This window comes from Astatotilapia calliptera, chromosome 17, assembly GCF_964374335.1.
Source record: "Astatotilapia calliptera chromosome 17, fAstCal68.1, whole genome shotgun sequence".
In the NCBI taxonomy this organism is placed as follows: Eukaryota; Metazoa; Chordata; class Actinopteri; order Cichliformes; family Cichlidae; genus Astatotilapia; species Astatotilapia calliptera.
The window spans coordinates 26,673,651-26,684,665 of NC_137438.1; the positions used below are offsets into that span (position 1 = coordinate 26,673,651).

At 40.7% G+C, this 11,015-nt stretch overlaps 1 protein-coding gene across 4 annotated transcripts; it reads left to right on the top strand.

The window, feature by feature from the left end:
• Window positions 1-397: 397 nt before the first annotated feature.
• On the top strand, window positions 398-8,128 carry usp18 (ubiquitin specific peptidase 18). Of its 4 annotated transcripts, none has more exons than XM_080291789.1 (11): window positions 411-647; window positions 1,069-1,265; window positions 2,402-2,498; window positions 2,617-2,759; window positions 2,837-2,916; window positions 3,006-3,140; window positions 3,577-3,672; window positions 3,987-4,148; window positions 4,229-4,360; window positions 4,531-4,574; window positions 7,580-8,128. In XM_080291789.1, exons 2-11 carry the CDS (start codon window positions 1,214-1,216, stop codon window positions 7,650-7,652), a joined length of 1,014 nt encoding a protein of 337 aa, XP_080147915.1. In that variant the 5' UTR covers window positions 411-647; window positions 1,069-1,213; the 3' UTR covers window positions 7,653-8,128. The 4 variants fall into 4 exon arrangements, with proteins under 4 accessions (XP_026003732.2, XP_080147914.1, XP_080147915.1 ...); XM_080291790.1 differs by having other exon boundaries at window positions 7,583-8,128; XM_026147947.2 differs by lacking the exon at window positions 1,069-1,265 and having other exon boundaries at window positions 398-647.
• Window positions 8,129-11,015: the final 2,887 nt, after the last annotated feature.

Here is an 11,015-nt window from a genome sequence, read left to right on the forward strand (position 1 = left end):
CGTACATGTCCCTGAAGTTTAGAAAAAGTGGTGCTGCAGGAAATTTAGAATATATTATCTGTAATTCATAAAGTTCTGCATGCATGTAAAAAAAATTAGGGGCCTCTTTTTTAAAAAAAAAAGTGGAAGTCACATTAGTTTAATCACATTTTTAAAGTGGGGCTGGGGTCACTCATTGCCCCCCTCTTTGGACACGCCCCTGGGTACAGGTGAGAAGTATTATTATAAAGTTGCACACAGTGGAAATACTTAAGTATTCGAGTACAGAGTACTGCCTGTGACTGTGGAGATAATCTGGACGCGTGTGTCACCAATTCTGTGTAGCTAATAAGCGCCGACGTGATCGCCGTAACATGTCGACGTCATAGTTCCAGCCGGTTTGCGCATGACAGTTTGTGAGTTTCGTTTCCAGCAAAGCGAAGAGAAAGCTGTAAAATGAAACTGCTGCTGGGAACTGTTTCTGTGGCGCTGATGTTTACAGTGGGGTGAAGTACAACAAACGCTCGACCCTCTGTTGGTTTAGTGACCGTCCTGAGACCCTGAAGAAGAGCAGAAGGCTGCACTGATGTCTACTGGGATCTCCCATTTCTTTTCTAGACTTACTCTGGAGAATCACTTATTTATAGTGGATCATTCTCAACCCGATGGTGATGTTTTTATATTATTTCCTGTTTGCTTGAGAACTATAAATACTAGTTTAAAGGTCCTACTTCAGCGAAATGCACGAGATGCTTGTTAAATACGATTAAAGCTCCTCAACGATTCGTAGACGCACTCGTTATTAATTTCACAGTAAATAAAAACGGAACAATTTTGAAGTCAAGTGTTATTCACAGATAGGAAAAATTATTTTAGTCAGTTAACTTTCTAAAGCTGTAGTGCTTTTTCGGTCATGAACAATCATGAGTAATGTAGTGCACAGTGTGCCAAAAATGCGCTCACAGCCACTTTGTTAGGTACACCTTGGTGGCGCTGGAATCTTTCCTCACATGACAGCATCGCACATTTGCTCCAAATCTGTTGGCTTTGCATCCATAATGGGAATCTCTGTTCCACCACATCCCAAAGGTGCTCTACTGGATTAAGAACTGGTGACCGTGGAGGCCATTTGAGTAGGCTACAGTGAACTCATCGTCACGTTCAAGAAACCAGTTTGAGATGATTTGAGCTTTGCGACATGGTGCGTTAACCTGCCCGAGGCAGGTATCAGAAGATGGGTTCACGGTTGTCATTAAGAGATGGACATGGTCAGCAACAACACTCAGGTAGGCTGTGGATTTAAATGATGCTCAGCTGGTGCTATAGGGCCAAAGACAATACCCCCCACATTACTCCCTCTCCACCAGCAGCCTGAACTGTTGATACAGGGCAGGCAGGAAAAGCCATGCTTTCACGCAGCAGAAATCAAGACTCATCTGACTAGAAAACGTTTTTCCAGTTATGTATTGTCCAATTTTGGTGAAGCGTGTGAAGTATAGCCTCAGTTTCATTTTGGTTACCTAATTTTAGTGAATATTTGAGTTGCTGTTTCTACTCTTCTAATCGGCTTGAAGCAGTCTGGTCGTTCTCTTATGACCTCTGACATCAAACTTTACAGTGTAAACTCTAGGGATGGCCGTGTGGGAAAATCCCAGTATATCAGCAGTTTCTGAAACACTCAGACTAACAACCATGCCATGTTAAAAGTCACTAAAATCACCTTTGTTTCCCACTCTGTAACTCTGTTTCAACTTCAGCAGGTCGACTCGACCACGTCTACATGTCTAAATGCTCTGAGCTGCCGACATGTAATTGGCTGATCAGATATATGAATTAACATGCAGTTGAAAAGGTGTACCTAATAAAGTGTCTGGTGACTGTATAATCTAATCATTTACTGGCTGATCTGTTTAAACTATGCTAATAGTCATATAACTGATCATATTCATGTTCATATTTACTCATATTTATCATACTGGGTTGTTAAGGAGGTGGTAATGCTGTTTAACAAACCTTTAAAGGATTTCTGCACCTCAAAAGAACTCTTTAAGCCTCATAAATTTATGACTGATTCATAAATGCTCTTTTGTCTGTTGTTGCATTTGACCTTCAGGTCAGGCATATTTCAGTGACACAGAAACCAAAATACTGACCGTGAGTCTGTGTGAAGTGAAGTCAACTTGCTCCACATCTGCTCAACACGGGGCCTAAAACTAATAAACCGAACAAGCCTCATGCTCTGTGATCTCTAAAACCATGATTTGCTATTTTAATAGAATATATATCAAAAATGCGGGGTTCTCCACAGCTGACTGTGCTTTTCCATTTTTATTTATTTTCACACATGCACACACCCGCTGGTGCTCTAGTGGGTTGATTCACGGTGTCACAGGCTGTTATTTAACCCTTGTTACTCTTACAGGGATGAGAGGCCTCTCCAACTATTGTCTATCATGCTGTGTGAACAGCTTGCTGCAGACTTTCTCTGCTACCTGGGAAATAGCAGAACTGCTAGAAAGGTAATCACACGAATTACTACAGCTGCTTTCATCTTGACTCAGTGATGTTGTAGTGCCACTTACTGTGGAAATCCTAAGGCTGTTTACAATATTAACAAGCTTTTATGAATTTTAAAAGGTGGGATGTAGCTGGTGCGAGAGGAGATGCTCGTAATGTCGCGCTGCATCTAAAGAGAGTTCTTGAGGCCATGCGGGGTGACCTCCCTCAGCTCGCTCCACATCGTGACTTCCTCCACTGTCTGGACCAAAACCACTTTCGACGTAAGAGCCATGCTTTTGCAGAGAAAATACCTCCTGCCGATGTGTCTTATTTCACACCTTCTAATGATGCTTTACAGTTAATGTGCAGCATGATGCAGATGAGGTGTTCCTCTCGATTCTCAACTTCATTCACCAGCAGATGGACAACAGAGTTCTGGTTGGACTGCGATCAAACTACTCTAATATTATTCATTTCTGCATGTGTTATCTGCAACAGTGTTTGTTTGCATTTGCCCTCTCTGAAAGGCTGGGGAAATTCAGGATCTGTACAAGATTTCAGTGGAGACACACCTGCAGTGTTTAAAGTGCAACTCCATCCAAACTGAAACCAGCTACATGCTCAGCCTGCCGCTTTATGTAAAGGAGGACGACAACTCTCTTGTGGGTCTTCTTCTTCTTTTGTTTAAGAATACTAAAACTGTTGGGAAACACACTATCTCTGTTTGTTATTTTTTCCCTTTTATTGGAGGCCGTATCTTAAAATCTCAAATTTTTACAGTTTATTGAAGCCAAAGATTTTAGCCAATCCTGATCCAATCATATGGGTGTAATAAAATACAGCATTTTCGACTGGGAAGTATTACATGGAGGGGGAGATTTTATAAATCCACACAACACAAGTGTAAAGAGGGAGAAAATGCACAAGTTTATTAGGATTACAAAAATCAGAGTCACCAGCAAATAGTCCAGCACAGAACCACTCATAAAAGATCAAATGAATGACATATGACTTGTTAGGTTACAAACCTTAGCTGTATTGCATTGTCACTGTTTATTTTACTCACTATTTATTTTGTTACGTTTGTCATATTTTCAGGAGGGCTGCATGAACTCTTTCTTTGAGCATCAGGAGCTCAAGGGCATAAACTCCTGCTTTTGTGCACACTGTGGAACTAAGAACCCATCCAGACAGGTGAGACTCGGGTTTAAATCGCCCTCCAACACATTGAAAAGGCTCTGATGAAATCAATTACAAGATATGTGAATGTGTCATTAATCTGTATTCTATCGTGTCAGCTCAAACAATCATTGTGAGATCTAATTGCTTGTTGTATAACAAATCTGTGTGTATCTATTTTTCTTCATTGCTTCAATCTAATAAAAATATCTTTGAGGAAAGAAAAACATATTTAAAGGGCTGAGTGGGATGAGTGGACGAGAGTGGGTGGGTGAAACATATTTGCCAGCATAATCATGAACTCACATTCACTCATTTGTTTTGTTCAGGGTGTCAAACTCCTCTCACTGCCTCGTATCTTGTGCATGAACCTGAAGCGATTTCGGAACAGCCGCGGTTCCACACACAAACTTGACTGCAGGGTTCCTTTCCCAGAAACCTTTGATTTCTCCCAGAGTCTCCAAGATGTGTTCTCCGAAAACTTTGCACAGGTACGTCTGAATTCTTTTTTACGTGAATATTGCATCTTTTGCTTGTGAATACTCTGATTATTTATTTGTTTTTCTTCCAGAATGAGTGCAGGTACACCTTGTACGCAGTGGTCGTGCACTCTGGTTATGCAATGTTTGGGCACTATACTGCTTACGTCCGCCACAGGGAGAACAAGTGCTGGTACTATGCAGATGATAGCCACGTACAGCAGGTACATCGGATCTAAAAAATAATTACAAATAATCGCAGTATACAGTTTGATGTGAAAGTATCTGCAGATATCAAAGGGAGAGAGGGATGTAACTTTTTCACCCTCTGTGCTTTTTATTGAATTGCCAATTTCTGATGAATTTTCTGTCTGATTCTCATTCAAATCCACAGACCTCCTGGGAAGAAGTGCAGAGAACATATGGAGGACGACACAGGTAAAATGCCCAGTTTCTGACTGGGGTCATGAAGTCCTCTCACACATTTTACACTCATAAACATGAAGCTGTCTACAGCAGCTGGAAATGGCTCATCAAAGCTTAATGAGGACACATTTTAACCTAGTCAGTCTGATTCTGGTCTGAATATCTGGAGCAAGGAGGTAGTAAGACTTTGAAAACATTAGATTTTTTGCCATCCTGTCACCAGCTACTTAGTACATAAATAATAGACTGTACATAAATGACCAAATGATCGAATGACACCGAAGCACCTTAAATCTGTTTTATTTTGACTCACCTGGTTGCAAAAAGACTTCAGAAACGCTTTCCTGGAGACATTAGTGCTACTTTCTACTTTACTGAATAAAACAGGCTGTTGGTTAAGTTATGATCCGCATTAGAGTCACAGTAAAGGCCTGCTTTATTTTAACAGGCTGTTGCCATATGACTGTGTGGTTTCTCAGTTTTTCAGTCAGATCCACCCTCAAAATGCCAAGATGACGATGGCGAAGGCTGAACAAACATCCCAGTAGCTTCTTTCAACTTTTTATATATGGCACAGACGTGAGAGTGATATCAAAAGTCTCATCTAACTCACGACTGTGTCAAAATGTCAGTGTGTTGTTCTTAAAGAGGAAAGTGTGGAGAGACCACAGGCTGAAGGATGTAGCCACGATGAGGTCAGACATTTCAACGCATCATTTTCAGCATTTCGCTAGTCGTGGTCTTAGTTTTTGGGAAAAATGCGTCACTGAGGTGTGGATCGGACGTGATGTCTAGTTTTAGAATTAGAAGTCTTTTATCGTATGTTTTTGTGTGTAAATAAATTACATGGCTGCACTTACAGATGCAAAGAGAAAAAAACAAAAAACAAATAGTCATTTGCACAGTAAATGAAAAAAGAAGGAACGAGTTCAGTGACCAAAAATGTAAGACACTGCTCGCTGAGTTGGCTTATATTACACAGAAGGGAAATTATTGCAGGAGTGGAAGATAAGGCGGTAGTTGCTTCAGAGTCGGCCTTTCTTTGATTTGAGGGATCTGTAGCGCCTACTAAAGGGCAAGAGGTTGTACAGCTGAGAGCCAGGAGGATGTGATGGTTTTTAAAAAAATGTTTCTGAAGGTTCCTCCTCTCTGCACAAGCAGTGTCCACACAGAAAGGTTTAATTCTTCAGCCGGTGGATTCAAACCAAGACCTGTTTCCTGTGAGGTGACAGAGCTAACCAGACAGTGCGTGCCGCAGAATTAACACTATACAAAACCCCCCCAAAAAACAACCTTTAGTTTTTAGTCTTCCACTTTTTCCAAGGATATTCATCTATTATTATCAGAGCACCTACATTTAGTTTGCAGGAAGAACCTGCAGCAGTCCATCTATTTATAACCGTCCCATTTCCTCTAGTTTATATGTCCTTCCATCCCCTGCAGTTGAAGAGCAAAAGTCACTTTTTCTGTTGATCACATTGAATTTGCTATATTTATGAAAAGACATCTTCTGAAGCTACCATTAAGCTTTCTTTGTTTGTTTGTTTACCTGCAGCCATGGCGATCTTTAATAGTTGTGCATCATCATTTTTTTCTTTTATCTCTTTTAAGAAAAAATGACAAATCTGCCCATAAACGTCCTTTCTGTCCAGTTCAAAGGACACAGTTTTGAAATTATTTAGTTCTTAGTTTGTTGTGTTACTCCAAAATGGCATTATACCTGTTAAGCTGTATCGTTTAGGCCTAGTTCACCTAGCCTCATATGTCAAACTGGCAGCTGCGTCGTTAAATACTTTACACTTTTGGGTCCTTTTGGTCCAGATGAATCGGGATATGTGCTTATCCCTCTCCCTGATATTCCCTGTTTAGTTGGGACCTCTACTGGAAGGTCACACATCATCATAGCGCCATCATTTTTCTCAAAAATAAGGCCCGAGGGCCAGAATCGGCCTGGCAAAGACTCCCACTGGACAGTTTTAGAAAATGTGAAGGAGGATGTACATTTCAGAATTTTAACTGTATTTTCACAAATTTTACAATTTTTCCTACTGAAAAAGAACTAAATGAAAAAGTATCCTCGGTGAATTAACGCAAACTTTCTGTTTCATAATTACAGGACAGTGTGAGCAATGAGCTACCAGAACTGATAGTACTGACAGATTTATTTCATGTCTTTATCACATAGAAAAATTGAGGAAATACTGTTGGAATTGCACCTCTTTTTCTTATATTGAGATATTTCAGGGATTAACTGGCTAATTAAACTTTTTTACACTGACAGTAAGGGCAGGTTCACTTCTCCGACACACTTAAGATCAATGTGGGCTGTAAAATGACACCGACAACCCTGCTCTTCTGCATCCAGAAGAGTCGCCCCTGCTGACTGTTAGAAAGAATGCAACTATGGGGTGCTTAGTGACTTCACCATTCATGTTTCCTACAGTTAAAATAGTTCAGAGAAATATGAAGGAGATCTGTTCAGAGAATTCTCTGCATTCGGGCTCTCACCTTCAAAAACTCCCTGTAAAACAACAGCCATGCCTAGAGCAAGGAGTAACCAAACATGTGACTCCCATTTTATCACACTTTAACTGGCTTCCACTTCTTTTCAGAGTTAAATCAGAGATTTTAATAATAACATTTAAAGCCCCATTTGCTTGACTCCTGCTGACATAATGGAGCTTTCATCTTTCTCCTTGCAGAAGGAGCTTTAGATTTTTAGACAAAGTCTTATTCTCTGCTCCGTGGTCTTGATTAAAGAGGTGATTGTGTTTTTCGCCACGAACACTCTCAAACTTTTGAACCCCTAAACAGAGGAAATCCGTCATGTCCGTCATGTTGTCTTGTCTTTGAACAACAAGCTGGTTTCTGGAAAACACCTGGAAGTTTTAGTTTCACTTTTCCTGTCATGTGAATTGAAAATGCCATCATGGTTTCCTTTTCTTCCTTCCTTATTTATGTTGCCGTTTGCTATATAAGAATGCTTCATTGTTTTCTTTCTTCTTCTTTTGTTGCAGTAGAACGGCGTACATGTTAATGTACAGAAGAGATTCAGAAGAATGGAGGCCACGGCCTGAACTTTCTGGCTGAGTGGATGGGTGCAAAGAAATCAGGGGACATGGTGCAATAAAATATGGAATGCATTGATTTTATGGAAGTATTTCATGGGAATTTCTGACCTTTTTCCACAATGTGAAAGGTTTTATAGTCTATATTTTTTCCTGATCTCACTGAGCTCAACCAGCAAATGAATTTCTCTTAACCAGTAGGTGGCGTTGAAGACTTTATACAGGAAAGGGTTTTCCATCTCAGACCACACACACTGTGAACACACTCACTGGTACTGGGGGGTTGGTCTGAAGTGACTGCTTAGCTGAGATATTTGCTGTTTGGGGAAATACCTGCATTGAGATCTGGTGTGCATTTTCCTGATATAGCTGTTTATGAGTCATTCTTGAAGAACACTCGATGCATTTTTTTCTCATTTGGGTGACACAATCATCTTTTATTTTATGTATTCTGTCTATTTAACCACTATTAAAACTATGCTTGGGTATTAAACCTCCCATTATGTTATGTATTTAATGCTCCAAACCATACATACATACATACATACATACATACATACATACATATGTGTGTGCGTGTGTGTGTATGTGAATTACCTGAGAGGACCAAAAACATTGCAGTTGCAGCCAGTGCTTGGTATAACTGAGCCACTAAAATTCCCATTGTGTTGGCCAAGAGGTGGTTGGGGGGGGGTTGACCGTGTGAAACAGTGCCTATGTGCTGCAGAGCTCTGACAGAATGGAACATGTCTACACGGTGCCAGAGGCAGCAGGCTTCATGCTTAGTCATCTCGATGGTTTCTGCATACAGGGTATACGTTCTCCTACTTGCAGCACACACCCCGGGGACAGGTCTTGAGTTGAGTCAGTGTCACAGATATGGTCAGCCGTTTATTGCTGCATTTGTGAGATCCGTATGACTCTTCCTCTGACTAAAGTGCAAAATCACCTTTAGAAATCCCGCCGCCGCAGATGATTAAAATGAGCTGAAAACATCAGCTACTTATATTTACAAGCATCACCGTGCAGGGTTTGTGTTAATCTGTTGCACAATGCCAGTGTCGGAAGAAGAACTCAGATCAGTAATTTATTGAGCTATAAATGCACCGAGTGATAAACTCAAAGAGTATTAGCCGCTGGCAAGAAATGCTTCCGGATGTGTAAGGCGTCTGTTTGCTGATCAGATTGAAATGGGGTTTGTCTTTGTTGTATCCATGTCCCTCAAGTAGTCATGAATCATCACTTTATCATGTTGGGGGGGATTTGTGCGCCCTAGAGCAGAAGCTCAAGGGACCAGTTTACCCTGTCCAGGATGTGGTTGCTAGGGTCCCACCCTGGAGCCAGGCCTGGGGTAGGGGTTTGACGTCTTGTGGATTGGGCTTCTCTGCTGTGACTGCTGACCCCATAAACAAAATGGATTTATAATCTTGTGATAAATATAAAATGCAGTCGTATGATGAAGATCTCAGTTCTGTAGCTCCTCCTGCAGAACCTATTTAACTATTATGTGCTATTATTAACTATTAGCATATTAAATTGGCAGTTTAATCTATAAAATCAGAATGACATTTCATTTGTTGCCATTCAGATTGGCAAACCTAAGCTGCCAGTAACTTACAAGAAGACGAAGAAGAAGAAAAAAGACAGCACATTTCTTTCTAAACTGGAAAACCTCAACATTGTGTTAATTTACTGCAACCGTACCACAGCCTTATAATAGTGTGTTGAGTAAAAGTCACATTTGGTATGTACATCCGTTTTGTTTCTCCATTTCCAGAGAACGGCTTCTTCCCTTTTGTGTTTAGGGTTTTGATTAATTATTCATGTTGTAAGACCATGTGCAAAGCGCATGTTGGATGAGCACCTGTCCACCCCCGCATTGACTTTGACCACATCACAGGTGCTAAAGAGTGCAACAGCATGACGCATCCAGGGCACCTTTGGGCTGTAAAGTCTGAACGACCGGACGTCTTTCTTTTTTTTTTTTTTTTCAAGCAGAAATGCGTGAGGTCTTTGGCTTTATTGTTTGCTTGAGCTTAGATCCCTGCATGCATTTACTCATACTTTTATGGCCGATCATAATCTCTGCAATTAAGTTTTTAGCCATTTATTTTGGTCAGGTGTTACCCAGGCAGCCAAGGCCATCTCATGCTGGCATATAGTTTCTGAAGGAATGACGGTGCTTGTTACCCAGTGCCATTAGGCACGTAGGCCAGAGCAGAAGGCACGATACTCCTCTGGGGTGTTCAGTGTTTCTTTTGGAGAATATATCGAAGTTCATTAATGCTTTTAAGTCATTGTTGATGTGTGTTTACCAGTTACTAGGTGAGCACACTACTGTGATGTGTGGAATTTGGCTATTTGAGAAGCACTCTTAAATTTTCCCTTTTTTGTGTGTGTGTGGAAGATTTCACAGGCTTAGATAAATGCATGTGACTGCTTTGATATGTGTTCATATATGCTTTTTAAAGCAAGCGCGCAAACAAATCTCACAGCCTTTCTTTTGTTCGATCGCCACTTCACGTCACTTATCAAAGAACGCCGCTCATGCTTTTCTGCCAAGAAAGGTCAGAGAGAGCGGCGAGGAAGCAGTTAAGCTGAACTGTGAACTGGTGGGCAAACTCTAATAGACACAAAAGCTGCAATTCCTTTTTTTACTTGCCTTTTTAGCCACGTTACCAACACATCTATGTCTGTCTGTCCAATATTTTGATCAAAACCGAAACTGAATTGCACAAAAGTTTCGTCTCATTTAGTGAACTGCAAACCTGGCAATCCCATAGCTTCAGCTTTAGTTTGTTGTGTTGCCAGATTATCAGTCTGTGGGGTCATTTAGAATCAGCAACTCTTAAAATACTTAAATACACAATTATTTTGATATGTCATTATTGGTTTTTCATGCTAGATGGCTGATTTAGACCCTGCCTGATTATTTATTGCACCCCCTACTAATGACTCGATCATATCCCTGACATATATATACATATCATTAACCAGTGAACAGAAACATACTAGCACTAAGCATTCTAAACTGGGGTGGCACAAAAGTGGACATAATATTTGATTGCTCGTACCCCCACCCCCAACACACACACACACACACACACACACACACACACACACACACACACACACACACACACACACACACACACACACACACACACACTTTTATTTTTCTGTTTCCCTTTTATTATATACTTCCAAATGACAAGAACAGTCACCTCAAGATGCTTTATGTTGTAAGGTAAACCCCACAAAATAATACATTTAAAACCCCAACAATCAAATAACACTCTTTTATCAATCACTTGGAGACAGTGGGAAGGAAAAACTTCCTTTTAACAGGAAGAAGCCTACAGCACAGGCAGCCTCAGGAAGGGAT

Coding starts and splice junctions, on each gene's coding strand:
- usp18 (XM_026147947.2), top strand. CDS start 566: ATGTCTACTGGGATCTCCCATTTCTTTTCTAGACTTACTCTGGAGAAT. Junction 648..2,401: donor GGATCATTCTCAACCCGATG/GTGATGTTTTTA, acceptor TTACTCTTACAG/GGATGAGAGGCCTCTCCAAC. Junction 2,760..2,836: donor GGACCAAAACCACTTTCGAC/GTAAGAGCCATG, acceptor GATGCTTTACAG/TTAATGTGCAGCATGATGCA.